Source organism: Scaptodrosophila lebanonensis, unplaced genomic scaffold, assembly GCF_003285725.1.
Source record: "Scaptodrosophila lebanonensis strain 11010-0011.00,11010-0021.00 unplaced genomic scaffold, SlebRS2 tig00001410-arrow-pilon, whole genome shotgun sequence".
Taxonomy (NCBI): Eukaryota; Metazoa; Arthropoda; class Insecta; order Diptera; family Drosophilidae; genus Scaptodrosophila; species Scaptodrosophila lebanonensis.
This window is the reverse complement of record NW_022060738.1, coordinates 5917691-5945670: the sequence shown is the minus strand read 5'-3', so window position 1 is coordinate 5945670 and position 27980 is coordinate 5917691. Positions and strand designations below refer to the sequence as shown.

Sequence of the window (27980 nt, the reverse complement as noted above, 5' to 3'; positions counted from 1 at the left end):
TGATTCAGCAGCAGAGTTCAATGCTGCAGATGAGTGCCAAGAAAGAGAAAAAACGTATGCGCAATATTTTACATGTTCATTTCTTTCGGTTACCAGCCATAGGCCAATGAAAAGTGATTGCCAGCTGTCCGAAAAATGCAAATGAAAACAACAATGGCTTAGTCACCAATGGATGACGGATTGAGGATGATGCACTCAGAAAAATGTGTACTCGTATTTTTTTAGAGAAGGATAACTCACCTTGCAGCTGCAATATCGTCATTTGATATTCGGCAAGCTTCTCGTCGATATAGTCTTGCGACTGATTCGCAATTATTTCGGCAGTCGATGGACCAAATTCCTCTTCGTCATCATAAATCACATACGATTTAGGTTGCGGAGGCTCCAATGGCACGCCTACAAAGTCGACTTGATCTTGAGCGTGTTGTCTCGGTTGTTGCGATTGCGGTGGTTGATGGAGGTATTGCGGTGGCGGTGCCGGTTGTGGATAATGCGGTTGTGGCTGTAGCTGACGCTGCAGCGGTGCTGGTGGCACATTCTCGTATAGATGCGACAGCGGCGTCTGGCGGTTGCTGTACATGAAATCCGAACTGGGCGTCTGACAGACAATAGGCGATGGCGTGGGCGACAATTGAAATGAGCTGGTCGGTTGGCCATACGAGTTCTGGTGCTGAAGAGGCGCCGATCGGAAGGGACGCGGCGCAGAGCCATAGGCTGGAGATCCAGGTGTTGGTGGTCCAAACTTAGTGGGCGTCTGGGGAGCATAGCCATAGCCGGGCTGTGGTTGTGGCTGCGTCTGCGATTGGAACGTGGACGGTGGTGGCTGATAAGGCGCAGGCGATTGATTGCCGGCCGGCCATTGTGGACACGGATGTGGCATATTATTGCTGCCACGCTGGCCACGCACCTGGGACTGCGTCACACCTGGAGCTGGTGACATGGCATGACCAAAGGCACGTGGACCCGAAATTATGGGCGGCGGACTGGGCGCCGTCCACGGCGAGGGCGGACGGTACAGAAATGATGACGGCGACGGTGAGGCGGGATTAGGCGCACGTGGATTCCAGCCACGCGGCCCATTGCCAAAGGGCGGCGGTGGTTGTTGGCCGGACATATTTAATGTCCGGTTAATGGATTTTAAGTGCTGATTTAAGGAACTTTTCTTTCTGCAACTTTAACTTCTCACTTTCTTTTACTTGAGTGCAGCAATTTAATTAAACACTGTAGGTAGACAAATTTTAATTATCTCGTTACGATGGATTCACTTTTTGTTGGAAAACTGTGCAAATATTTCATCTGCTCATTAGTCTTGCACAGCACTCATCACCTGATGCCGCTGCTCTCAGCCAAACAAAAAAAAAACACGTAAATAATTCGTGACCTATTCTAAAAGATGTTCTCATTAATGAAATGCGTGAAAATTCTTACTTTTTTCTGCCAAATACCCAAACTTTTTAACGGAAGTGGGTTAAGTTCTGTTCTGCTTTTCTTTATGCTCTATTTCACATTATTCCTTTAAAAATGGCGCTGACGCCATGGCAAAATGTCGGCCAGTCCTAAAAATCATTCGTGGTCTGCTGCTTCCAAAAGCATATGTACAAGTATATAGCTATGTGTGTTGTGTGTGTGTGGTTTGTCACATATTTTTAAACATATTCTAGTGGAAAATAATTTAGTGTGAAAATTAATGTATCTTTTTGCTTTTTTCTGCAGATTAGACGCTGTCAAATTTTTCTGAAGGTCTCTCGTATGCGCATGAATTATGACTAAGAGAATGTGCCATCAATGTCATAGATTATATCATTGTTAATATTGTACTTAAAGAAAATTAAGTTTTGAATATCGTCTGCAATAAACTAAGTATCAAAAATCGATCAGATATTTCAATAGAGCCTAGAATTTTTTAGATATTGTTATTCACAATGAAAACAAAGTCTTGGACAACAGAGTCAAACAAATTTCAATTTATAAATTGTCTCGGAATATACATATATTGATGAGCACATATTGTATGATCGTCGTTTTCAAGTGTAATAAGCCTTACAAAAATACCGAACATTTCAAATAAATATTTTGTCAGATAGAAGCATTTGACCTTAGTATGCAGTTTTAGTTCTAAATTAACATTGCATAATATATTTTGTAATACTAAGAAAACAAAGCCAACTTCAGTGGTCGACAGATGCCATTTTCCGTTTTTGAAGATATCTCTTGAATATTTCTATCTTAGGGTGTTCAGAGTGCTAGAGCTTAAAAGCTTACATGGCCCAAATATTTAACTTGGGATCCAATGCTCTTAGGGTTTCGAACCTTTGCTCTGTTGCTGAATTAATATTTTTAAAATGGCATCACTGATCGACTCTATAGCACGTTTATTAATGATATATATGGCTTGGAATAAAATTGCTCTAAAAGTCTACACGTTCAATTTGATATTCCTAGCTGTTATATTTTTCAATTTATCGATGTACATACATACAGACAAACAGGCAGACGGACACGTCATGCAGATAATTCCTATAACATGGGATCTGCCACGACTTCCACTGACTGTTACATACAGATGGCATTTAGACTATCTAGTATACCCTTTCACTCTTCGGCTAAATATAAAATACTTGCAAACATTAATTGAAATTAATTGCAGTTGAAGTGAATTTGTCTTAAATAAACAATTCTACTTTTAAACGCTACCCAAACACACAAGTCAAGAGTTAAAATAAATTTAAACACACGCTGTGTACAAAGATTCAGCTTTCGAAGAAAATTTCTCTAGCATCTCTTTCAACAACAGATGAAATTATTTTGCACAGTTTTCTAATTTTTCTTTAGCATCTACATTTCCGTTCAGTTCATCTGTTCGTAATATACACACATTTTATAGCTTTTCCAGTTCAAAAGAGTGCAAAAACAAAAATGGGTTAAAAATTTGCACAGTGTAGGCGTGCCGTCTATATAGATATTGTAGATCAGTCTGCGCACTGACGCCTACCACTTAAAAGCAACAAAAACAAAAGGAAAAAAGCGCGCAGACTTTTCACTTTTGTGGCCAATTCTTTGACGTTTGCTGCCGCTTCGTTGTCGGCGTCGGCATCCGGCAGAAGCAGAGGTGCTGATGCTTTCGAATATTTTCAAAAATAGAAATGAACTCAGTTCGTTAAACTTTTGCTCGAAAACTCATGCGGCCAGCTACCAAGTGCAACAACTCGCTTGTATCTGAAACATTTTCCTTAACCAACATACGCACACACACACACACACACACGGACACCGCAGAGTTTTCCGAGTGCACACGCACACACACCACCAGCCACTTAACAGAATTAGGCCACTTTTAATTTTCGTCCATTTGATGCTGCCTTAAATATAATTGATATAAGTGCGGGGAAAATTTAATGACACATGCTTAAAATTGTTCTCAAGTGGTAAGCGTGTATTTCCACGTTTTTCATTTCGAAAACACACGCGATTATGTAATACTTTTGATTTTCAATTGCGTGAAAAATTGTACATGAACTGTGAGATTTTCTTTTCGTTATTCTCTTGCGATTTTAACCAACCATTTAGTGGAGAAAACACTTATTTTCTTTTAGAACATAACACAATTGCTTCGATTTTTCTAACGGAAGAATTCTTTACACGATCTATACCAATTTCAATTTCTATATATCTATATATACTATACGTATGTATGTATGTATATGTATGGCAGCTGAATATAAGTGGAACAGTATGAAATTTTATTCGATATTGTAGAGGAAGAACCGAGAACAACACTCGACGAGCACGAAACACTAACTGAATCGACAACACAAGCGACAGGAGGAAAATCGCTGTCTGCGACTGATCTTGAGGGAAATTGGAAAATGGGGGAGAATCTTGCGTTGTCGTGTGCACAAAAACGCACGAGAAGCCTTCGGCAAGTGCCGGTCCCCCACTTTCCGAACTTGCTGTGGGTACGATAAATCGGGGTTGATGGAAAGGTAGAAAAGAGAAAGAGAGAGAGAGAGATGTAGAGCGTAAGAAGAAGAAATGCCGGCAAAGCTTGTGGCGCATGCTCCAAGACAAAAGAAAACAAGATTTTACATCGCTCGTTTGTTTTCACACGGTTTTCTAAACAAAGCTGGTAGGCAAAACAGAGACGCGATGAACATGCGCGAACAACAGAAAACACTGAAAGATGTTGAAGATGCCAAAGGCAAAGCGCAAAGAATATATGCGAAAACATTGGGCAGGGTGAGGAATGTTTTATGCGCTATAGAACGGAATCAATGAGTTTCCAAGAAAACTTATTATTTACAAGAAAGCTGCCATTATGTATTATTAATATATAAAAGGAATTAAAACATGAATGAAATAGGGCGTAGGAGTAGGGCGTTCCCAAATCTTAAATATTAGGCACAGGGCACAATTCAAAAAAAATAATAATAATAATGGATAATGATAATAATTTTTATACCCTGTACCCGTAGGGTAAAAAGGGTATATGAGGTTTGTGCAAAGTATGTAACATGCAGAAGGAAGCATCTCCGACCCCATAAAGTATATATTCTGAATCAGCATGACGAGAGAAATCGATCTAGACATGTCCGTCCGTCTGTCCGTCAGGATGAACGCAAGGATCTCAGAAACTATAAAAGCTAGAATAACCAAAGTTGGCATCCAGATTCTCCTAGGTCCGAGAAAGGACGAGTTCATTTTATTTTTTTTAATTTTCCCCCCCCCTTCCTCCGCTACAGAATTTCGTCAATAGCGTCCACATTTCAAATGCTACCTAAACCAAACTTTGCACACATAATTTATATATAATTGTCTACTGTTGTTCGTTTTATTCAATTCGGTCAATTCTAAGAAAAGTTATTAGCAAAACAAATTCTCGCCAGTCCAACCCCCCCAAACTGCAGCAACAAGTTCGCTCGTCTTCTTCCTCTTTTTGCTGCAGCTATGGGCGCATATAACTCAGTGACGGAAGTTTACCTGGGTACAGGGTATTACACTGTCGGGCTTGCTCGACTGTAGCGTTCTCTCTTGTTAAATTTAATTTTCTAAATTAGGTTACCAAATTTTTTTATGTAATGCAATGACTTAGGGGAATCTGGATATTCTCGCTGTTATACATTCCGGAATCCTTGCGTTCAAACAGACAGACCGACAGACGGATGGCTATATCGACTAGTCCTGTCATGCTGATCAAGAATATATACATATGTAAGTACATACCATACATACACTGGTAAAAATTTTAATTCATCAACTTCTAACAGCCCCCTGTTAGAATTTGTTTTCATTATATGTAGTTATATATTTTATTTATAAAAATGACGGCTTGATAAAAGATAAAGGCGGAAAAGGTGCCCTGTTAGAATTTGTTTTGTTTATAGTTATTTATTTTATTTATAAAAATAACGGTTGATAAAACATAAAACCCGAAAAGGCGCGGAAGATAAGCTGTCTTCCACAACCAAACGTTGGATTTTGCGGCAAATGAAAAAGAATCGCCAAACAAAAGTCGTGGAAATAGGAAAAAAAGTTGGTTAAGACTTCAATGTTCATATCACAGAACAAACCATAAGACATTTTTTAAAGAACATTTCGTGACCGAATCCCACGTAAGAAACCGTACATCAGCGAGAAAAACAAGCTTACATTAATATGCATATAAGACAATTTGCAAAGTAATTTCAAATACTAAACATACAGGATCGCAAAAGTATAAGGTCTTTTAACTATGTATGTATCTATTTTCTCCTTAAAATATAAACCAAAATTGCTTCTCATTGCATGTGGAATTCAAATTTTGACCTGTGTGTGTGTAAATGTATGTACATACATATGTATGTACGTATGGATGTATCCATATATTTTAGCGGGTCTGCCACACTCCTTATGTGAGTTGCATACACTTGCACTGAAATAGTATAACCGATAAAAGGTTTTGGGTACAAGGTATAATGTATAATGAGCACCAAATTTGTACACTCACCTATTACACGGAGCTTCGTTTCAGATTTGTAATATCCTGCTCCTTGCCGCAACATTTCGATGCTTAAAATTGCATTTTACACGAATAAAAGCTATTAAATGTTCACAAAAACACTACCGACACGCTTAATAATTCTTTATGATATTAAGAGACGTTTATGACTATATATATTTCACTAAAAATGCACGATTGCATAAAATGGCAATTTGATTACAATGCCGGCTTTTAACTGTGCAATTCGCAAATGACATATCCAAGAAACAGTTGATCTATTTGCAGCCATCTGGCAGCGCCTCTAGTGCTGCTTATCGCAAACAGCTGCATTTCCACTTTGTTCCATGTTTCTTCATATAACTTCTGAACCACCCTGTGGTTGAACTGTCGTCAACAGGGTGAACGGGCTCTGCTGTACAATAATATTTTGATCAAATTCTAAATTGTATTAAAAAATGGCCAGCAAACAATTGATGAACTTGGCTAAGGTCGGACGCAGTGGCAAGAACTTGCTGGCCGCCGCAGCTTCAAGCACCGCGCGCAACAGCAGCACCCGCAGCGACGTCGACAAAGTTACACATACAGGCCAGGTGAGCGAATTCTCGATCTCGGTTACGCAAACATTGTTTTCATGCGATTAAACAAATTTTTCGCAAAAAGGTATTTGAAAAGGATGACTACCGTAATGTGCGCTTCACCAACGCCAAGCGTTATGTGAACGAAAACTGGGGCATCAATCTGATAGATGAGGTGCCACCAATTGAGAGCACCGAACGCGTTGTTTACTGCGATGGTGGCAACGGCCCGCTTGGACATCCCAAAGTTTACATCAACTTGGTAAGTGTTGCGGATTGCGACAACAAATAGAAACATAATGAAGGGCCTTTTTTCTATTTAAGGACAAACCCGGCAAACACATTTGCGGCTACTGCGGCCTGAGATTCATAAAAAAGGACACACATCATTAAATCTACCGATAAAATGAAACTAACCAACTAAAGAGCCTGTTACTATTTTATTAGTTGAACATGAATAAAACTATTATCACCACAATATACACCTCATTGGCTATGGGCCTTGGTAATGTTGAAAATGTTATACCAGCTTGTAGGAGCAAATTAAATATAATAGGAACAACAACACTTTCATAGATCACGCTCTAAAATAATCTCACTTCTAGTTTAACATTGGATGCTAGACTCAGCTGAAGTGTGGACAAAGTTTTTTAAATCTTAGATTTTGCTGATTTTGAAAAGCTAATCAGAGGGCAGAATGGATAAGAAACCTGATGAGTTATTCATCAATAAAGACCATCGATTCCCTAAAGCATTTAAAAGAAGTAAACTTAACCAACTAACAATCTGCTGATTGCAAATGGGAAACAAGTGTCCCAATTATTTAATCCCGGAAAACACATCATTATGATAATTTGAAAAATGTTTTCAACGAATTCCGCCTAAACTATGTCGTCACAGCTAAATAATAATATTATTCGAAACAAAAGTCAGGAAATGTTTTACCACCTAATGGATATGGAGATCTCGGATGATTAGCTACTCTGGAGGAAGTTAGTTTCCTTTGATTGTTCCAAACAAAGACTTTGCATGACTCAGAAAAAACCCAATGTGGACCTCCAGCGATCCTACAACCAGACCACGCAGAACTTTGGCCACAGAGCGAGAGTGTGAAGTAACATTGAACTATAATAATAATAATAGAAGACAAAATAATTGCTTTAAAAGCATTCGAAGATCTTTGTAGATGTCATGTAAACACTACAGAAATAAGTGCATAATGGTGATTAGCTTTTAATGAAAAAAAAAATGCAAATAATAATTTAAAAAATCTAAAAATAATCTATGTATTTAGTATCTACATAATCGATTATGCCATTAGCTAACATTATCCATACAACGTTTAATGAGCGTTTGCATGGCTTAAAGTTCAATATTTTTTCAAAATCCATTTAGTTTTGCGTCGAAACATGAATTGTTCACATCTTTCGCTAGCAATATTGCTATTTCTACTGGAGCTCTGCTTGCAAGTGAGTTACTAATGGGATGATGGTGCATTAATCTACGCATTTATAAATATATATACTCTGCTTTAGATCGATGGCTCCATTAAGTTTAGCAGCCTAGAATGCCAAGTCTTTACACCGGACGTGGGTGATATCAAGGAGTGTCGTATTGGTTCCACAAAGAAAGATATCAACATTATTTTTGATTGCAAGAAAACTATAAGCGCAGTATGTAATATAGAAAATTGGCAAACTACATTCTTATCATTGCTATCTTCAGTTCCAGATCAAGTTTAAGTTATTAAAGCGTGAAAATGGAACATGGCGACCTTTTCTATACGCAATGACAATAGATATCTGCGATTTCTTTCAGAATCCCAAAAAGTACATGATCCCAAACATGCTATATTCGTATATTAAAAAATCCTCAAACATTAATCATACCTGCCCGTATGAGGTGAGTAGCTACATACATACAAGTATATGAGCCGACATGCATTGCGCACAAATATCTACATATTGACTTTTTATCTGCTCATCGGACTACATCCAAAAGCATGCTATATTTAGTTTAATCGGATGTTTTCTTTAATTGCTTACTAGGCCGGCACTGAACTGGCATTGACGAAATGGAATTTGGATGAGTCCAACATTCTATCCAAGATGTCTGTGAATAGCGGCGAATATGCAATGCATTCTTCTTGGTACAGCAGCGAACAAATGGTATTACAAATAAATGGATCCGTAAAGTACACAGCTTAAAGGAGAGTTTTAAATAAATGTAATATTTGGTGGTGGGTATGGATCACAAAAGTTCAAAAATATGTACAACACCTAATCTGAATCACTTAATAAACCACATGTATGTACTATACTATAAAATATCTTAAACACTTAATAAACACATGAATATTCTATTTGAAGAATCTTAATTTTTTATATCTTTTAAAACGTAGGTTTAAATAAATATTTAAATTTACCAGCTTAGAAAGCAAATTATTGTAATATTGAATGATTTGTAACATAGTGTTATTATACGAGGTTCAATTTCCGAAAAATCATTTGTTTGTCAAAATTAAAGCTCTCTCTAGCTCAAATGGGGTGTGACTAGACCAGGTAAGTTAGTCAGAGAATGGTTTATAAGGTCAGCCACAGAAAAAGTCAATGTTGTCAATTCGAATCGACAGGCAGAAAAATCATTCTATACGTATCTACTTAAAACAACTATTTGCTTCATTACATAGCATTTTTCTTTATTTTATGCATACTATTTGGTATTAGACATTTGACTTATGCTAGGAAGATTAGAAATGAAATGCTTTGAACATATAATTCGACATTTCCATTGAGCAGCGGATAATTGCAGATGGCAAGGAAGGTATCTGTCGTCATATCCATCCCATACTACTTTAACTTATCATTTAAAGTTTTATGAAAGTTCATCAATTATATTCTCAAACGAGATTAATGGAGGAGCTCTATTCCATCTGATTTAATGTTTAAAGTGGCAGAGCTGTCCCTTCAACTTTAATCCATACATATGTTCAATTATGTGTTGTCCGACTTTGGGGGTTTTTATATCCTATTCGTCGATATTAGTTGTTGTAGGTCCGCTATCATTTTCATCGCCCTCGGACATATCAAATTCATCATCATCAAAGTCTATTATCTATGAGACAGACAAAATTATGGTAATCATGTGTTGTAAAATATTCAATATAACTACACACACCTCGCAATGCAAGCTCTTGAAGTCTGCAATGCCAGTTAATTCCTCTAAGTATCTAGCTGTTTCGAATGCTTTCAAAAGAAATGCATGGCCTTCACTGCGAAATGAGGCCAAAATGGGCTAAAAGTGAAATAATATTTTCATTCAGCATTTAATTGTACGCCTGCCACTTGACTTACCTGGGAGCATGCAATGCATTGGGAAAACTTTTCAGTGGCAGGCAAAATGTTCTCATAGTTGTACAGCAAGCCACGTATGGAGTGCGGCAAGATTCCAAGCAATCCCTCTGGAATTGCGGCAGTGCTCTCCACTTGCTGCCTCTTGTGGCTGCTCTGAGCATAGTAGGCGGGTGCCAACTCACGTTGTGGATGCTGCAGTAACGCCACCAGAAGCTCAACAGCGTAGCTGGCTGCTATATTGGAAACGCCGGGCCTTGTGACCGTGCATTGCTGATCGAGTGTACGATCTTTGAGAGACTTTAATGAAGAAGTGTTATTACATGTTGATTAAAAATCCTACCGTCGCAGTTCTCTACTAGAATTATCTGTACCATCATTTTATTGATGCGGTATCATTAAATTTAATTTAATATCGCTTACATTTCCTGGTGCGGTGACATCATTACAAAAATAGCAGCCTAGCTTTTGGCCCATAATGCACTTTAAACCTTCGATTTCATTTCCTTGATCGCCTACACATTCACGCGTGCTTCCATGACGCATTACAAGGTAGCTGTCGAACCCTAAGGCGGCGTTAATCACAATCTAACAAGTATATATTTTGCATAAAACTAGTATAAATTTAGATGGCAATCAAAAAATAGATAATTACCTTCTGATGCACTGCACCCAAAACCGTGGGCAACCAGCGGCTTTCTCTCGAATCTGTCAATAGAAACAAGACATCATGTGCATGCACCTGCTCCTCAATAAGCGTGAGATCATTAGTCGTTTGTTCGAGCATTGCCTCCCCTATAGTATGTCCTGGCATGGGTATTTGAACGACATAGCCTTTGGCCACCTGAAACGCGTATCAATATTATATAAGACATTTTTTTAAACTACTCGTACTACTCACCGCACTTGGATTTATCTCCAGCAATCTTTCTGCAGCAGTAGTTGACTTCATCTTATTACCCATTACAGCGTCTGCATGTGTGTAAAGATTTTGGCGGACAGGATTTGAGTAGCCTACCTTACCGCTGTCCAGAAGCGTAATGTGTTTAAAGCCCCAAGACTGTTTGTAGGAGTATGTACATATATAGGGAATATTAATAAAATCATTCTTCAGAATATGGACCACTAATACTTCAACGCACCAGTAAATTGCGGGCAACAGCGCATCCTAGGGTTCCAGCACCAAAGAGTAGACATTTAGTTTGCGCAATCGCCTCCAAATTAAGTTCTGGAAGCAGGCGCCATTTCATAAGCTTCAGATTCAAATTAACTGAGTTCTCGGCCAATCTATTAAGTTAGTATCATAATACAATACAGGGTATTCACCCAATATCAAAAGATGTCCACTTACTTAGCTGGATCCATGCTATCTCGCATGGAGACCATGCGCGGACCCATTTTACAATTACGATTAGGTTCCCAGCCCACAAATTTAACATTCTCTATCCGAGTTAAATCACACGCGTCATTTTGTACCACCTTCCAGATTAAGCTATTGTCCACATTCATTTGTTGATCATAGCGCAGACCAAGAAACTTGAGAGTTTTGCCTAAAAGTGTGGGACTAACTTGCCCGTCAAATAGTTGCTCTAAAGGAACATTAAGTGAACAATGAAAACAACATACCACTGCATCAGCAGAAAGGCCACATAGTTGCGCATAAGCCAAGCTGGGTGCTCGTACTCGCTGGGATCAGCAAAACAGTAATAATAATGCTCCGCTTCTGTATTATCGATATTTGTTAGCGCAGCGCTCAAGGAGCGCACCTCCACAGATTCGAGTTCCTCATTAGCATACAAGATGAAGAAATTTTGCGCTTCTGAGGGCACTGCACGCAACGCTTCAGCTACTGCCGCAAAGTTTTGCAAGTCTTTTACCCTGACAGCTTCGCTCTGCAATTGCAGTGGATGCGTCAGGGGACAGGGAAAACCAAACCAATAGTAATAGCTGTGGCATTTTAGATCCGCAAATGATAGCACAAAGAAACGCGCTAATAGACTAGGGTTGTCTAGGACGCGTGCGCTTGTCATATCAGCCAACAGTGCTTGACCCTCGGCAGACAATAGCGACGTTTTGTCCAGTTCCTTGAACTCTTCAATAGTGTTTTTGTTATAAATGGTGCCCACTGCATTATGACTAAATTTTGGTGGCTGCGCCGAGCTTTCAAATTAAATAAATGAATATCTCTACTGTGTTGGCCAAAACCAATTTTATACCTGTTATAAGCGCTGTAGTCAACCTCCAGTAAGCAGCCAGCGGCCTTGTGATTTGTATAATGACCAGATATTGGTTTTGGAGCATCCGAAAGACGGTCGTGTTCTATTTTTAGTTCGGCTAGCTTATGCCAAAATGTAGGACACACAAAAGACTCAAAGGCAGCAAACTGTAATATATTTTCTGTCATTTTACTTTAATAACAAAATCACTTTATTTTTCTGGTAAACAAAGAGATAATAACAAAACACCCTGACCACCAATATCAACCAATTCCGACAGCTGTTTGGGCGATAACCGACAGTTATCGATAAGTGGATTGAGGCGCGTAATCATGTTATTTAAGTTATTGATATGGGGATGTGATTATACTCCTCTGTACATGAAATGTACAAGAGTATATTAATCTTGCGCGAGCTGGAAAATGTAACTGGCAGAAGGAAGCTTGGCAGACCCCACAAAGTATATATGTATGTATATTCTTGATCAGCGTGACAAGACGAGTCGCCGTCTGTCCGTATGGACACCTGGATCTCAGAGACTACAAGAGCTAGAGACACCAAATGTTGCACAAAGATGCCTTATGTGGGTACGCTACACGAGTTTGTTTTATTTTTTTGATTTTCCTCCCCACTTCGCCCTTATATATGTATAATCACCTATATTTCGGAGACTATAAGAACTAAGGACTCAGAATTTTAGTCCCAGATGCCTTATGTGAATACGTAGAAAATGTGTATTTTGGAATTTCCTCTCTCCCTCGCAAACACTGATTTTCCATATTCCATATACCTTGAATTTTTTAATTGAAATTCAGCAAATCTGCCAGTTAGGGATTACGAGTCCGTGTGACAAGTTTCATTACAATAGGCCAATTTAACAGGAAGTTATAGCCATATATATAATCTCACGCCAAGCACTGCCTGCAGCTTAACGTGAGTTCAAATACCATGGAAGGTAAAATAGAACATTTTTGTTTAAAATTTTCTTAATTCTTTTAGTTTCTATAATTATTCTACATATATGTACAGAGTATTTCAAAGTCGGGACACCCGACTTTAGCTTCTCTACTTGTTTTATTGTAGAAAATATAAAACAGTTTAACAATAATGCAGACTCACAGGTGGAATAGCAATAGGCGAATTTAACAATTTAACAATCCAATTTGCTTGGATAGTTGTGCAAGGGCCGCTATGTGTTCCTCTGCAAAGATAGAAGAGGGAACATTATTCATTAACACTTTATTCAAAAAAAGTGTTGATGTTTAAATTAGACATTAATGTAAACGATTCACTTCTTTCATGCGTTCGAGTATTTCCGGTTTAATGGCAGCCGTTAGGATAAAGCCAGGCTTACGCCTCTTGACCACCAGATTATTTTCTTCGATAATGTTACAGGAAGCATTCTCACGCATCTCATTCTCGAATTTCAGAGAGAAATGCACGAACATGGGAGCTGTTCTCATGAATTTGTATAGCACGCGCTTGCGTAAGTCCTCAGTCTTTACCACGCGGGTGCTATACTTGTAATGGAATTCATCCAGATTATGCAGTAAAAATTTTAAGTCGACGAGTAAGCTGGTCGTGCAATGTGGGAAGAGCGCGTGCAATAGGGGCCCATAAATATTACATCGCTGGCCACTTAGCTCGATAACCGCCTCCTGATACATTTTCCCTAATCCATTGCTGTTCAGATTATATTGGCTCATGTGCGATAATGTTAGCGATTTAACAAAAATGAAACTCTTCAAATTGCGGAACAACACAACAGTGCTTGGGGAAGGCTGCAGTGGTATGGGGTTTACCACCTGATCGATTTCATCATTTACTACATTATCCGTCGCAATATCAATTACCTTTCGCGATGGGTCCATTTGTTCCCCTAAAGCAACTCTTATCTGCGTCGAATCGAATATCGAATTATCAGTTGCCAAAACCTGTGAAACTGTAATGGTTGGTTGCAATGGTGGCTGTTGTGGCTGGTCATTTGGAAGTGGAGCAGCTGGGATTGAGCGTTTAGCTACGGGAAAAAGTTGGGTTTCGACATTGGTGGTACATTATTAAGCGCAAGTTTTGGCTTCTTACCCGAAGTTTGCGCTAACGCTGGACGAGTGAATATGGGTCCATTTGGTAATTGGTTAGCCGATGCAACACAGTGTTCTGCAGCGGAAGCATTGAAAGCTTCTACTTCCCCAGTTTTCAATATGTCCGTTGTTGCTTGCCGCACAATATTTGCAGAATTCTGTTGGACCTCTCCCGCAGTAGATTCATTATCATCAACCAACATTGACGTGTGATCAGGAATATCTACACAGGCGTTCGGCAATGTGCAGTCACGACCTTTTGGTATTTCAAAACATTGCAATTCTCCACCCGAATTGTCTGATTCGCCGTCAATGATTATGATATTCTCCTCCGAGTTAATTCTTTCACAATCGTAATCGTCGCTTTCACTGTTGTTTAAATCAAAGCGCAACTTATCCAGGCATTTAATTGGCTCTTGCTTGATCTGTTGGCCACATTGGGCAGTAAGTTTAGCAGCTGGCATGGGACTTTCATTTGAAATATTGTGCACTGCCGTAGGGGCCTCTGCGCCAGTAGTATTTTCAATGTGGGAGGAATCAAGTTGAGTAGGCGGACATATAGAAATTCCCATTTGTGGATCGGTTGATGTTAACAAAGCTGCATTCGATGTCTCCCGTACCACAGTTTCGCCACTAGAATCGACTGGAAAAAGGTCCGGTGAGCAAGCAACAGTAGCAACAGCTGGTGAATATTTAAAAATAATTATAAGTTAATCAAATTGTATCATTAAAATGCCGCAGTCATATTTACCCTTATTAACAGTAGGTGCGCTATCAACAACATGAAGGGAAGGTTCGCTTTCAATTAGAGTGTGAGAATGCAAGTGAGCCGACGCTGGCACATGGGAAGCTGTCAATGGATAGGTGTTTGTATTCGTTAATATATAAACATTTATAAAGTTACAAGATAAGAAATGTGATTTTTAAAAAGAGTGGAATGGTACAATCGCGGTGACCGGCTTCTATACGCGCTGTGCCTGATTCAGCAATTAATAAAGTAATTACTTTTATTCATTTTTATACCTCATACCCTAAAAAGTTATACTAGTTTAGTGCGAATATATATATGTAACATACAGAAGGAGAAGCGGCAAACCCCCCAAACTGTACTATATATATTCTTGATCAGCATGACAAGACGTCTTCTTCTAGGTATCTCAAAAACTGAAGGTCTACATAATACCCTTTTTCTCTTCGGGCATACAATCTGGAATTAGCGTACTTACGTTCTTCAGCAGACGTTGGTAAGTCACTTACAGCTGCAGGAGATTTTACTAAAACGTTAAAAATTGTGATATTTAATGCTAAGATCCTCAGATACTAAGAATGGAATCAATTGTACATACCAGCCATCAACGGACTCTCTGTAATTTTTGGAACTTGGTGTATCCATTGATTATGGAGCCAACACTGAGTGTACAGCTTTTCCATTTCTTTGAGTAAGCTCACATAATCTTCGATTTTCTTGGAAGTTTGATAAGAATAGTGAGACTCGACTATTTCTTCAAAGTTCGTGTAAAGCTGCAGTTCAGACCAATGCAGAATTTTTGGCGAAATGTGCTCAAATTCATAAAGTGGCATTTCTATGCCTTTGGCTTGTAGGAGTTGGCGGAACGTTTCCATTTTCACATACAAATTTAAAGGCCAACAACCGTTTTCAATGACGTGCTTATAGCAAAGCGTTAAGATGTTATTATTCTCGTAGAATTCCTGTGCATTATATATGCCTGTATGAGCTCTAAACTCCTCAAGGCTCAGCTTCGAGAGTATGTGCCAAATATGCATTGCTCGACCGTGCGTATTATGGAGCAGGTACTGAATTGTGTGTTCCTAAGTGGCAAAATAAAGTGAACATTTTATACATAGCAACTAACAACTTTGTAATATTCTAAGTCTACTTAAGTATACATTTTTACGCAGTACCGCATAAACTTTAAATTGTGTAGGTTATCTATCTATCGACTACTGGCAAATACAAATAATCTTACCACACTATTGTCAGCAAAAAATTGATCTTCAGCGTTTTTAAGCTCTTCCCGCTTATCAAAGGTGCTTAAAAAATACTTTTCCACTTCAAGACTTTTTTGCGGACATTTCAGCTTACAAGTTATGTATTCCCGCAAATTTGTTGGCACAAAATTCATGACGTTTTGTTTAGTTTTGCTACAAGAATAATTAAAAGTTCTTAATAAGCCGCGATTTTTATTTATTTTAACTTTAAAGTTTCTTACCTTTTGAGCGCTGTACGCTCAGGTGTCGTCATTGGCCCTTCATCGACGCAGTTATCGGTTGTCTGCGTTGGGAAAGTATTAGTAACAACTACAGGAATAGGCAGTGACATGTTTCCGGTATTTGGCTTTGGATCAACCATTGTCAATCCTTCAATTTCAACTACATTTTCCAGTCGAATGGCCATGGCATTTAAACTGGTTTGCAACGTTTTCGGTGCTCTATTAAAATTGTATTTAAATTGACAGCGAATTTCGACATTTATGTAGAAAGAATAATAGAAATCTTTTAGCAAATTTAGGCACATCTCTTTATCAGCCAATGTTGCTGTGGAATTTGAGCTACAGAGCGACAGTTCAACAATCAGTTCATCGTAGTTAATATATTTCTGGAATGTTTGAAACGGAACTGGAAACTCGTAATGAATGTTCTCTATGGATATCACTATTGGTTCGTTTTGTATAAGAGGAGCAAGGTCTGTATTATTCTGAGGCGAGTCGGGTGTGTCATCCAAAGATTTGAATTGTTCCACGTTACTTGCCATTGTAAGGAGATTTTTACGTATTTTGGAAGGACATGGCTTTAATTTTATATTGTACTTGTTACGTATTTTCGAATCCGTATAAAAAGCTCTGTAATACTTTTGCGCACATTCTTCGCTGGTCATACCGCTGTACTCTTTAGAACACAACATTTTGTCCACAATATCTGGCAGATTTAGAATGTGCCGACTAAAAGCCCTATAGTTCACAGGAAGTGGTCTGCGAACAAATAAGATTTTACTAAAAATTGAGAAATTAATTGGTTCATAAATAGTTTCTTACGCTTCTTGGATTGAATAGGAGTTTAGGTCTGTTTCTGTTGAGGTTTGTTGCGGCTCAACAATCTGATTGGGACTTAATAAATTCAATGCCTTCTCGATGTCTTCTTGAGTTTTTCTAAATAAATAATCAAAAGTTCTTTTTACATATTTTAATTATTTTTTAAGTTTTTACCTAATGTGCTCTTTGGGTATAACTATTTCTTCTCGTTGTATAAGGGATGCAATATCTGCATTATTTTGAGGCGATTTCGGTGGGTCATCCAAAGGTTTCAATTGCTCCACGTTACTTGCCACAGCAAGGAGATTATTGCGTATTTTGGAAGGACAGGGCTTCAGTTTGTATTTATACTTTTTACGTATTTTCGAATCCGTATAAAAAGCTCTGTAATACTTTTTCGCACATTCTTCCTTGCTCATACCGCTGTACTCATTAGAACACAACATACTGTTTACTATTTCTGGCAGATTGAGAATATGTCGACTAAAAACCTTATAGTTCACAGGTAGTAGTCTGCAAATAAATTAGATATTACTAAAAATTAACAATTATATTAGTTCATAGTTTCTTACGATTTTTGGATTGAATAGGCGTTTAGATCTGTTTGTGTTGACGTTTTTTGCGGTTCAACAATCTGATTGGGACTCAATAAATTCAATGCCTTCACGGCGGTTAGTTTAGTGTTGCTACACGAATAATTAAAAGTTCTTAATAAGCACATCTTTTTTTTATTTTAACTTCAAAGTTTCTTACCTTTTGAGCGCATGTTTTTCGGTATTCAATAAATTTGTTGCTATACCCTCAGTTGACAACATTGTCCCTTCATCGAAAGAGCTCCCGATTGTCCGCCTTGGAAAAGTTTTAGTAAAAACCGCAGGAATAGAGCGTGGCATGATGCCAGTATTTGGCTTCGGATCAACCATTGTCAATCCTTCAATTTCATCTACTTTATTAAGTTGAACCGCCATGGCATTTAAATTTATTTGCAAGTATTTTGGAGCTTTTTTGAAATTGTATTTAAACTGAGAGCGAATTTCGCCATTTATGTAGAAGGAATAATAGAAATCTTTTAGTAAATTTAGGCACATTTCTTTATCAGCCAATGTTGCTGTGGAATTTGAGCTACAGAGCGCAAGTTCAACAATTAGTTCATCGTAGTTAATATATTTCTGGAATGTTTGAAACGAAACTGGGAACTCGTAAAGAATGTTCCCTATGGGTATAACTATTTGTATGCGTTGTATAAGGGATGCAATATCTGCATTATTTTGAGGCGATTCGGGTGTGTCATTCAAAGGTTTCAATTGCTTCACGTTACTTGCCATAGCAAGGAAATTATTGCGTATTTTGGAAGGACAGGGCTTCAGTTTGTATTTGTACTTTTTACGCATTTTCGAATCCGTATAAAAAGCTCTGTAATACTTTTTTGCGCATTCTTCCTTGCTCATACCGCTATATTCCTCAGAACACAACATATTGTCCACAATATCTGGCAGATTGAGTATGTGCCGACTAAAATCCGTAAAGTTCACAGGTAACACACTGCAAATAAAATAGATAACCCAAAAATTAAGAAATAAATTAATTCATAAATAGGGCTTTAGGTCTGTTTCTGAAAGGATCTTTTGAGGTTCAATGTTTCCATGACGTTTTGAAAGGTTTTGCTACACGGATAATTATATGGTTTCGTTAAAAACAGATTTGTACATATTTTAACTTGAAAGTTACTTACGTATTGGCTATAACTATTTGTTCGCTTTGTATAAGGGATGCAATATCCGTATCTTTTTTAGGCGAGTCAGGCGCGTCATCCAAAGGTTTTAAATCTTCCACATTACTTGCAATGGCAAGAAGAGTTTCACGTATTTTAGAAGGACAGGGCTTTAATTTGTATTTGTACTTTTTACGTATATTTGAATCCGTATAAAAAGCTCTGTAATACTTTTTTGCACATTCTTCCCTGCTCATACCGCTGCATTCTTTAGAACACAACATTTTGTCCACAATATCTGGCAGATTGAGAATATACCGACTAAAATCCTTAAAGTTCACGGGTAGTGGTCTGCCAATAAAATATATATTACTAAAAAATAAGAAATGAATTAATTCATAAATTGCGTCTTACGATTTTTGGATTGAATACGCGTTTAGATCTGTTTCTGTTGAGGTTTGGTGCGGTTCAACAATCTGATTTGGACTCAATAAGTCCAATGTTTTCCCGAGGTTCTGATTTGTTTCCCTACACGAAGAATAAGGTCTTAGTAAAAATAGATTTGTATATATTTTAACTTGAAAGTCTTTACCTAATGTTCTTTTTTGATATAACTATTTGTTCCCTTTGTATACGGGATGCATTATCCTTATTTTTTTGGGGCGAGCCTATTGAGTCACCCAAGGGCTTAGTTTGTTTTATGCTACTTGCTATGGCAAGGAGATTTCTACGTATTTTTGAAGGACAGGGCTTTAGTTTGTATTTGTACTTTTGGCGCATTTTCGGATCCGTATAAAAAGCTTTGTAATACTTTTGCGAGCATTCTTTCCTGCTCATACCGCTGTATTCTTTAGAACACAACATTTTGTCCACAATATCTGGCAGATTTAGAATGTGCCGACTAAAAGCCCTATAGCTCACAGGAAGTGGCCTGCAAACAAATAAGATATTACTAAAAATTAAGAAATTAATTGGTTCATAAATAGTTTCTTACAGTTCTTGGATTGAATATGCGTTTGGATAAGTTTCTGTTGTCGTTTTTTGCGGTTCAACAATCTGATTTGGACTCAATAAATTCAATGCCTTCTCGACGTCTTGATTTTTTCTACATGAATAATTATAAGTTCTTAATAAACACAGATTATTATTTATTTTAAATTGAAAGTTTTTACCTAATTTTCTTTTTGGGTACAACTATTTGTTCACTTTGTATACGGGATGCAACATCTGTATCTTCCTGAGGTAAGTCGACTGGGTCATCCAAAGCATTTAATTTTGCCACTTTACTTGCCATGGCAAGGAGATTTCTACGTATTTTAGAAGGACAGGGCTTAAGTTTAACTTTGTACCTTTTACGTATTTTCGAATCCGTATAAAAAGCTTTATAATACTTTTTTGCGCATTCTTCCTTGCTCATACAGCTATATTCCTTAGAACACAACATATTGTCCACAATATCTGGCAGATTCAGTATGTGCCGACTAAAATTCTTAAAGTTCACAGGTAACAAACTGCAAATAAAATAGATATTATCAAAAATTAAGAAATAAATAAATTCAATTTACGATTCTTGGATTGAATAGCCGTTTAGGTCTGTTTCTGTTGAAGGTTTTGGACGTTCAAAAGTCTGATTTGAGCTGAATATTTTCAGTGCCTTTTCATTAAGGGGTTCAGCTAGGCTCAATAAGCGCTGTTTTAACACTGCATTATCTGTTTTAAAATGATAATTATATTGCTGGCGCCTGTCCGGATACACGTAAAAAGAGCGATAGAAGCGTAAGAACTGCCAATCACATTGTTTGGGGCAATTCATCATCGCGGCTGCTTTTGATTCGTCTTGTGCAGCTTTCATTAATATTGGTCTTATGAGCTCATCATAGTTAATATGTCGTTTGAATGTCTCTAAAGAAACTGGAAATTTAAAACGAGCTCCTCTGAGGATCGAAAAAAAGCAAGCGTTATATGGTTACATTATTCATAATATATACGGTTTTACATACCTGATATCCTGAATATTATATTTGAGTTCGTTTAGCTCGCTGGTGGTGACCACTTTTGCAGAGGCCATTGTGGATTTCTCTACCTACGCAGCGAATATTGTATTCCTCTTAATATCACCAAACGGTTATCCTATGTAGTAGGGAAAATGTTAGTTTTCTTGAATCTTAACTAGAACATCCAACGCTATAAAATATTCAATACAGGCGTTGTTTTAATTTTAGTTTAAAATACTTGCCACAGATGAATATATTTGGTCAGAACTGTCGTGATCCACAGCGCTGGAAATGTTGAGCTAATTGTTGCACAAAAATGCGAATATAACAAGCAGAACAGCTGTGATAGTGATAGGAGCATTATATCGAACTATCGATAAAGTCAACGTATTTACAAATTCAATAATGTTAAATACTCATGAACCTTTTTGTGTGCTGGTTTAAAATTTTTGTTAGATAATTCTTTAAAAAAAAAAGGAAGCAATACAGCGTTTCTGCGCCAGTACAAAATATCTTCTCTCAGTTGCAGGACGCCTTTCGATTCCCAACACTTCTTCGGGTTATCGATTTGTGTATATGTACATATGTATGTGTGTATGTACACACAGTGGCTCACAGATTATTTCGTGCAGGCACAAAAAAACTTTGAAATATAATAAATATGACTGATATCGTTGAAATTGAAAATTAAATTAAATGAAAATTTTAGGTTACTATGAGGTTATTTTAAAAGAAACTGTATTATAGATAATTAACTTTAAAAAACAGAAAGAACAATAAAATCTATATCTTTTTATGACATGTAGTTTATTTCGTGCGCTGCCTAATGCCCTAAAAAAGTATTTTAAATAGATTTAAGATTTTGTATGAGCACCATTTAGTAAGTCAACAACTTGTAACTTGTATTTCTAAAATTCTATCATCAGAGTTTGTTTAAAGTCATTTTATTCGAAATTTGTCATCTGCAAATAGGCAATTTAAAAACGTTAATCGTTGTGTTCCATGAGCAATTTATAATTAAATTATAATTTACTTTCGAATAATCTTAAATGAATATAACTGAACGGAGCGATTGAAAGTTATTTGCTGTTTAATCATATCATAACAAATGTCTTGATTGAGGAACCTTTGCTTTGTTCTCTAACAGCAATCGGAATAATGAAAATATATAATTCCATTAGTAACACCGGTGTTTTGAAAGTAGACCCCTAAAACCCCCTGACTTATGAAGACTTGAAGGTGGATAGCACTAGCAAGCTCGGTACCACCCTTAGAAGAGCAAGAACCAAAATCAAGTCAAACAGGACAGCAAATGATATTCTCAATCTGAAAGGTGTTGTGGGCAAAATGTTTGTTCTAAAGAATACAGTGGTATAAGTAGGAAAAGTGCACTATTAAGTATTATAGGACCATGTGTTGATAATTTTGTTTTGTATTTAATAAATTAAATTTTTTTAATCATTTTAAAAATATTTTAAATTTATTTTCTTCAGATTTGCGAACAAGGTATATTAGGGTTAGGCATCTAGCTTTTGAATCTTGGTGTGCGAGTCATTCAGATATTCCATTTTAGTTTAATAACAACAATCACTAAACTAAACTTACATATATGTACATATGTATATAACAGGTGGAATAGCTATTTTATTTGTTAAAGGGCCGCTATGTGTTCTTCTGCAAAGATAGAAGAGGAAACATTATTCAATAATATTTTATTTAACAAATGTGTTGATGCTTAAATTTAGACATTAAAGTAAACGATTCACTTCTTTCATGCGTTCGAGTATTTCCGGTTTAATGGCAGCCGTTAGGCTAAAGCCAGGCTTGCGCCTCTTGACCACCAGATTATGTTCTTCGATAATGTTACAGGAAGCATTCTCACGCATCTCATTCTCGAATTTCAGAGAGAAATGCACGAACATGGGAGCTGTTCGCATGAATTTGTATAGCACGCGCTTGCGTAAGTCCTCAGTCTTTACCACGCGGGTGCTATACTTGTAATGGAATTCATCCAGATTATGCAGTAAAAATTTTAAGTCGACGAGTAAGCTGGTCGTGCAATGTGGGAAGAGCGCGTGCAATAGGGGCCCATAAATATTACATCGCTGGCCACTTAGCTCGATGACCGCCTCCTGATACATTTTCCCTAGTCCATTGCTGTTCAGATTATATTGGCTCATGTGCGATAATGTTAGCGATTTAACAAAAATGAAACTCTTCAAATTGCGGAACAACACAACAGTGCTTGGGGAAGGCTGCAGTGGTATGGGGTTTACCACCTGATCGATTTCATCATTTACTACATTATCCGTCGCAATATCAATTACCTTTCGCGATGGGTCCATTTGTTCCCCTAAAGCAACTCTTATCTGCGTCGAATCGAATATCGAATTATCAGTTGCCAAAACCTGTGAAACTGTAATGGTTGGTTGTAATGGTGGCTGTTGTGACTGCTCATTTGGCGGAGAAGGAGCTGGGTTTGAGCCTTCACTTAAGGTTTCGATGCGGCAGATTTCGTTTAAGGGCAAGGGACGAAACTCATGTTTTGGCTGAGGTACATTATCAAGCGCAAGTTTTCGTTTCCTTCCCGAAGTTCGCGCTAACGCTGGACGAGTGAATAAGGGTCCTTTTGGTAATTGGATAGCCAATGCAACACACTGATCTGCAGCCGAACCATTGAAAGCTTCGCCTTTACTGTTGTTCAAATCAAAGCGCAACTTATCCAGGCATTTAATTGGCTCTTGCTTAATCAGTTGTGCAATAAGTTTTGCAACTGGCCTGGGACTTTCATTTTGAATATTGTGTACTGCCGTAGTGGCAGCTGGTGAATATTTAAAAATTATTGTTTATAAAATTTCATCATTAAAAAGCCGCAGTCATATTTACCCTTATCAACTGTGGGTGCGCTATCAACAACATGAAGGGAAGGGTCGCTTTTCATTAGTGTGGGTGAACACAAAGGTGGCGCCGCTGGTACATGCGAAGCTGTCAACGGATCAGAGATTGCAGTCGTCATAATATAAAGTGGGTTTTAAAACTTCAGTGAAAAATATACATAAAATATATATGAAAGTCAATACCAGCTTTACCTAGATCTTGCAGACTATAAGAGCTAGGAACATTAAATGCTGGTAAAAGGTTCCGTATATGAATCGGCAGGGCAAGTCTATTTCAAAATTGTTCTCCCTCTCCCCGCTCCCTTCCAATTTTCTAATCAATTTGGCAATTGTTAGTGCTGCTCGACTCTGTACTGCACACATGCTCACACACAGGACACGCAAAGATAATTAGACACAATTCTGATGTATGTATGAGTTCGAGTCGCAAGGAAGGTGTAATCGATCGAAACAATTTCTTTTAACAATTTCGCCTCTTTTTTTAAATTTTTTTGATTTCTTTCAATTTATATATTTGTTCTACACATGGTACAGAGTATTTCCACTTCTTTTCACTGGTTTTTATTTAATTAATTTTTTTTAAAGCAATTAATTAATTAATTAATTTTTATAAATATTTTAAAACATTGAGCCCACTACACTCTTAGCATTCTTTTATTGTTAATAATAAGAATGCTTTAATTGTACATACCAGCCACCATCATCACGTTCTCTGTAATTTTTGGAACTTGGTGTATCCATTGATTATGGAGCCAACACTGAGAGTACAGCTTTTCCTTTTCATTGAGTAGACTCACAGAATCTTTGATTACTTTGGAAGTTTGATAAGAATAGTTCGATGCGACTATTTCGTCAAAGTTCGTATAAAGCTGCAGTTCAGACCAATGCAGAATTTTTGGCGAAATGTGCTCAAATTCGTAAAGTGGCATTTCTATGCCTTTGGTTTGTAGGAGTTGGCGGAACGTTTCCATTTTCACATACAAATTTAAAGGCCAACAACCGTTTTCAATGACGTGCTTATAGCAAAGCGTTAAGATGTTATTATTCTCGTAGAATTCCTGTGCATTATATATGCCTGTATGAGCTCTAAACTCCTCAATGCTCAGTTTAGAGAGTATGTGCCAAATATACATTGCTCGACCGTGCGTATTATGGAGCAGGTACTGAATTGTGTGTTCCTAAGTGACAAAATAAAGTGAACATTTTATACATAGCAACTAACAACTTTGTAATATTCTAAGTCTACTTAAGTATACATTTTTACGCAGTACCGCATAAACTTTAAATTGTGTAGGTTATCTATGTCTCCGAATCGACTGCTGGCAAATACAAATAATCTTACCACACTATTGTCAGCAAAAAATTGATCTTCAGCGTTTTTGAGCTCTTCCCGCTTATCAAAGGTGCTTAAAAAATACTGTTCCAATTCAAGACTTTTTTGCGGGCACTTTAGCTTACGAGTTATGTAATTTTTTGGCACAAAATTCACGACGTTTAGCTTAGTTTTGCTACATAAATAATTAAAAGTTTTTAATAAGCATTATTTATTTTAACTTTAAAGTTTCTTACCTTTTGAGCGCTATACCCTCAGGTGATTTTAATTGTTCCACGTTACTAAACATGGCAAGGAGATTTCCACGTACTTTGGAAGGACAGGGCTTCAATTTTATATTGTACTTGTTACGTATTTTCGAATCCGTATAAAAAGCTCTGTAAAACGTTTGCGCACATTCTTCCCTGCTCATACCGTTGTATTCTTTAGAACACAACATTTTGTCCACAATATCTGGCAGATTGAGAATATGCCGACTAAAAGCTTTATAGCTTACAGGGAGTGGTCTGCAAATAAATTAGATATTATTAAAAATAACAATAAAATTGGATTCATAAATAGTTTCTTACGCTTCTTGGATTGAATAGGGATTTAGGTCTGCATCTGTTAAGGTTTTTTGCGGTTCAACAATCTGATTTGAGCTGAATAACTTCAATGCTTTTTCATTAAGGGGTTCGGCTAAGCTCAATAAGCGCTCTTTCAACACTGCATTATCTGTTTTAAAATGATAATTATATTGCTGGCGCCTGTCCGGATACACGTAAAAAGAGCGATAGAAGCGTAAGAACTGCCAATCACATTGTTTGGGGCAATTCAACATCGCGGATGCTTTTGATTCGTCTTGTGCAGCTTTCATTAATATTGGTCTTATGAGCTCATCATAGTTAATATGTCTTCTAAATATCTCTAAAGAAACTGGAAATTTAAAGCGAGCTCCTCTGAGGATCGAAAAATGCAAGCGATATATGGTTACATTATTCAGAATATAAACGGTTTTACATACCTGATATCCTGAATAGCATATTCGAGTTCGTTTTGCTCGCTGGTGGTGACCATTTTTGTGGAAGCCGCTGCCGTGGTGGATTTCTCTACCTCGTCAGGCAATGTATTCCTTTGAATGTTATCAAATACAGCCGCTGGATTAACAACGGATTCCAAAAAAGTAATTAAATCATACACTAGAGAAGAGGTCAAAAATTCGTTTGTTTTAATTTTAATTTAACTTACTTGGTAGAGATCGATTTATTTGGCCAGAACTATCGCGTTTGGGAAATTTAACTTCAAATTCATCAAAAAAATTGCGGACACCGGCATTGCTTTGTCGCAGCGTCAGAACTTCCACCGCGCTGGGAATGTAGAGTAATCGTGTCCTTAACGATTCAGTACAATCAGCGGTGAACTCAAAAGGTAACTTATTTCTTATATCTGGTGTTATGTAAAACGCAAAATATAGTGTACGTGCACATTCTTCAAATCCTTTACATTCAAACATGCGATTATACAGCTTTAGCTTCCACACAATGTTATATAAGTTTCCTATTGACTTTTCGAATAGGGCAAATTCAACTAATGGACCCAAACTGTGGATGTAACGGGTATGTAAGAATAATATATATATAAGTACATACTACAAGTATATATAAAACCAGTAAAATACTCTCTCCGTGTAGTATAATTATATAAATTTAAAAAATTAGAAAAATTTAAAAGAAAGAGTAGGCAATATTGTAATAATAAATTTTTTTGATCGATTATAGCCCTGCTTTTGGAGTCAAACTCACATAAAGGGTACATCCACATTGGAAATGTGCCTGTCTGTCTGTGAATATGTGTGCAATACAGATTTGAGCCAAAACAGAGCGTTCACATTTTTTTTTTTTTTTTATTTCCTTTGTACTCCACTTGGGAGCTTAGGGCTACTACAAGGACATTTTTTCCAATCTTAACACTCTAACTTCTAGCCGTCTGTCTGGCTGTGTCCTATGTGGTGTTGTTGTTTCTGGGAGAATTCCTGATGCATCCGCCGCCAGGTTGCCGTCTTTTTTAGGTCTGGGCATCTATGTACATACATATGTATGTGCAAAATTTGGTTTCTTCAGCTCTTATAGTCTGTTACACCGAGGTGTTCATACGGACAGACAAACAGACATGACTATATCGACTCGTCTTGTCATACTTCCACATCTCCTGTGCGTTACATACATTCGCACAAAACTAGTATACCCTTTAATCCTCGACTACAGGGTATAAATATTGTGCTATAGGTTTAAAGAGATCTTCAGATCAACGCATTTTATGGGCAACTAAAGAAAATACACAACATACATATGTACATAATATGCGACTACTCACCCGTCTTCTTTCATATTCGCGTTGCTTTCGACAGACATGTTGGACAAGATTGACAGATTAGCATTCACAAATAAATAAAATATATTATTTTTACACTAACGTCAGCTATTTCTGACGTATGGGGCTTCACTGAAGTCTAAATTTCTGGTAATTTGGAGTGTGGGTCCGCAGGGCAACACTGTATTTGTGTATTAGGTAGAAGAAATCGTAATATTTTCGCCCGAATCTTTTGACATGTGGACTTATAAGCAAATATTTTAATACGCATTTGTACACGAAGGCAGCAATTTTTTCTCATACAACTAATTCTCAAACACTTCCAATGTAATAAGCGTACTTTTCTAAAAAAAAAAAAAAAAAACTATGTATATAAAAGCAATTAATTTAAAATGGGTCAATGACCTCTCCACTGAGGCCAAACAAGTCATTAGTTCTGACCATCTT

The 27980-nt window shown here is 37.3% G+C and overlaps 6 protein-coding genes across 10 annotated transcripts in view; 2 read left to right on the top strand and 4 right to left on the bottom strand.

Moving 5' to 3' along the window:
- LOC115630477 (nesprin-1) overlaps window positions 1–1114 on the bottom strand; it is a 118324-nt gene extending 117210 nt beyond the window's left edge. For all 4 annotated transcript variants that reach the window (XM_030527057.1, XM_030527055.1, XM_030527051.1 and 1 more), the window contains exon 1: window positions 241–1114. In XM_030527057.1, the coding sequence (XP_030382917.1) occupies window positions 241–1114 (874 nt within the window). The remainder of the gene's footprint in view (window positions 1–240) is intronic.
- Window positions 1115–6379: 5265 nt separating this feature from the next.
- On the top strand, window positions 6380–7034 carry LOC115630671 (NADH dehydrogenase [ubiquinone] iron-sulfur protein 6, mitochondrial). Its single transcript, XM_030527315.1, has 3 exons — window positions 6380–6567; window positions 6638–6814; window positions 6877–7034. The coding sequence occupies exons 1-3, from the start codon at window positions 6433–6435 to the stop codon at window positions 6943–6945; spliced, it is 381 nt and encodes a 126-aa protein (XP_030383175.1). The 5' UTR covers window positions 6380–6432; the 3' UTR covers window positions 6946–7034.
- Window positions 7035–7961: 927 nt separating this feature from the next.
- On the top strand, window positions 7962–8759 carry LOC115630772. The gene is made up of 4 exons (XM_030527426.1): window positions 7962–8021; window positions 8088–8225; window positions 8278–8454; window positions 8601–8759. The coding sequence occupies exons 1-4, from the start codon at window positions 7962–7964 to the stop codon at window positions 8757–8759; spliced, it is 534 nt and encodes a 177-aa protein (XP_030383286.1).
- Window positions 8760–9229: 470 nt separating this feature from the next.
- On the bottom strand, window positions 9230–12456 carry LOC115630546 (ubiquitin-like modifier-activating enzyme ATG7). Its single transcript, XM_030527155.1, has 10 exons — window positions 12119–12456; window positions 11529–12062; window positions 11254–11466; window positions 11045–11189; window positions 10804–10962; window positions 10558–10746; window positions 10326–10490; window positions 9906–10202; window positions 9730–9846; window positions 9230–9666 (listed from the first exon to the last, which is right to left on the bottom strand). Exons 1-10 carry the CDS (start codon window positions 12304–12306, stop codon window positions 9580–9582), a joined length of 2094 nt encoding a protein of 697 aa, XP_030383015.1. The 5' UTR covers window positions 12307–12456; the 3' UTR covers window positions 9230–9579.
- On the bottom strand, window positions 12269–21242 carry LOC115630545 (protein telomere ends associated-like). Of its 2 annotated transcripts, XR_003996093.1 has the most exons (21): window positions 21197–21242; window positions 20961–21090; window positions 20526–20894; window positions 20133–20471; window positions 19955–20065; window positions 19553–19891; window positions 19375–19488; window positions 18982–19311; window positions 18003–18791; window positions 17822–17935; window positions 17424–17762; window positions 17253–17366; window positions 16431–17189; window positions 16188–16362; window positions 15546–16029; window positions 15426–15473; window positions 14951–15049; window positions 14201–14881; window positions 13972–14135; window positions 13238–13319; window positions 12269–12299 (listed from the first exon to the last, which is right to left on the bottom strand). XR_003996093.1 is itself a non-coding variant. In XM_030527154.1 (20 exons), the coding sequence occupies exons 2-20, from the start codon at window positions 21026–21028 to the stop codon at window positions 13308–13310; spliced, it is 5448 nt and encodes a 1815-aa protein (XP_030383014.1). In that variant the 5' UTR covers window positions 21029–21090; window positions 21197–21242; the 3' UTR covers window positions 13174–13307. The 2 variants fall into 2 exon arrangements, 1 of the variants encoding a protein (XP_030383014.1); XM_030527154.1 differs by lacking the exon at window positions 12269–12299 and having other exon boundaries at window positions 13174–13319.
- A 1342-nt stretch (window positions 21243–22584) lies between these two features.
- LOC115630771 (protein telomere ends associated-like) lies at window positions 22585–27574 on the bottom strand. The gene is made up of 10 exons (XM_030527425.1): window positions 27537–27574; window positions 26412–26530; window positions 26188–26362; window positions 25754–26122; window positions 25421–25690; window positions 25194–25359; window positions 24543–25029; window positions 23841–23939; window positions 23282–23775; window positions 22585–22628 (listed from the first exon to the last, which is right to left on the bottom strand). The coding sequence occupies exons 1-10, from the start codon at window positions 27572–27574 to the stop codon at window positions 22617–22619; spliced, it is 2229 nt and encodes a 742-aa protein (XP_030383285.1). The 3' UTR covers window positions 22585–22616.
- Window positions 27575–27980: the final 406 nt, after the last annotated feature.

What these genes read in the sequence shown, in the direction of transcription:
- LOC115630671 (XM_030527315.1), top strand. Translation starts at nt 6,433, where the DNA reads ATGGCCAGCAAACAATTGATGAACTTGGCTAAGGTCGGACGCAGTGGC. An exon ending in AAGTTACACATACAGGCCAG is followed by an intron (nt 6,568 to 6,637) that starts GTGAGCGAATTC and finishes TTTCGCAAAAAG; the next exon opens with GTATTTGAAAAGGATGACTA. An exon ending in CCAAAGTTTACATCAACTTG is followed by an intron (nt 6,815 to 6,876) that starts GTAAGTGTTGCG and finishes TTTCTATTTAAG; the next exon opens with GACAAACCCGGCAAACACAT.
- LOC115630772 (XM_030527426.1), top strand. Translation starts at nt 7,962, where the DNA reads ATGAATTGTTCACATCTTTCGCTAGCAATATTGCTATTTCTACTGGAG. An exon ending in TACTGGAGCTCTGCTTGCAA is followed by an intron (nt 8,022 to 8,087) that starts GTGAGTTACTAA and finishes ACTCTGCTTTAG; the next exon opens with ATCGATGGCTCCATTAAGTT. An exon ending in ATCATACCTGCCCGTATGAG is followed by an intron (nt 8,455 to 8,600) that starts GTGAGTAGCTAC and finishes ATTGCTTACTAG; the next exon opens with GCCGGCACTGAACTGGCATT.
- LOC115630546 (XM_030527155.1), bottom strand. Translation starts at nt 12,306, where the DNA reads ATGACAGAAAATATATTACAGTTTGCTGCCTTTGAGTCTTTTGTGTGT. An exon ending in GATAGCATGGATCCAGCTAA is followed by an intron (nt 11,190 to 11,253) that starts GTAAGTGGACAT and finishes CTAACTTAATAG; the next exon opens with ATTGGCCGAGAACTCAGTTA. An exon ending in TCAAGAGCTTGCATTGCGAG is followed by an intron (nt 9,667 to 9,729) that starts GTGTGTGTAGTT and finishes TCTGTCTCATAG; the next exon opens with ATAATAGACTTTGATGATGA.
- LOC115630545 (XM_030527154.1), bottom strand. Translation starts at nt 21,028, where the DNA reads ATGGCCTCTGCAAAAGTGGTCACCACCAGCGAGCTAAACGAACTCAAA. An exon ending in TATAATATTCAGGATATCAG is followed by an intron (nt 20,895 to 20,960) that starts GTATGTAAAACC and finishes TTCGATCCTCAG; the next exon opens with AGGAGCTCGTTTTAAATTTC. An exon ending in GAGCGTACAGCGCTCAAAAG is followed by an intron (nt 16,363 to 16,430) that starts GTAAGAAACTTT and finishes TTATTCTTGTAG; the next exon opens with CAAAACTAAACAAAACGTCA.
- LOC115630771 (XM_030527425.1), bottom strand. Translation starts at nt 27,574, where the DNA reads ATGTCTGTCGAAAGCAACGCGAATATGAAAGAAGACGG. An exon ending in AATAAATCGATCTCTACCAA is followed by an intron (nt 26,363 to 26,411) that starts GTAAGTTAAATT and finishes CCTCTTCTCTAG; the next exon opens with TGTATGATTTAATTACTTTT. An exon ending in GAACGTGATGATGGTGGCTG is followed by an intron (nt 23,940 to 24,542) that starts GTATGTACAATT and finishes ATCCGTTGACAG; the next exon opens with CTTCGCATGTACCAGCGGCG.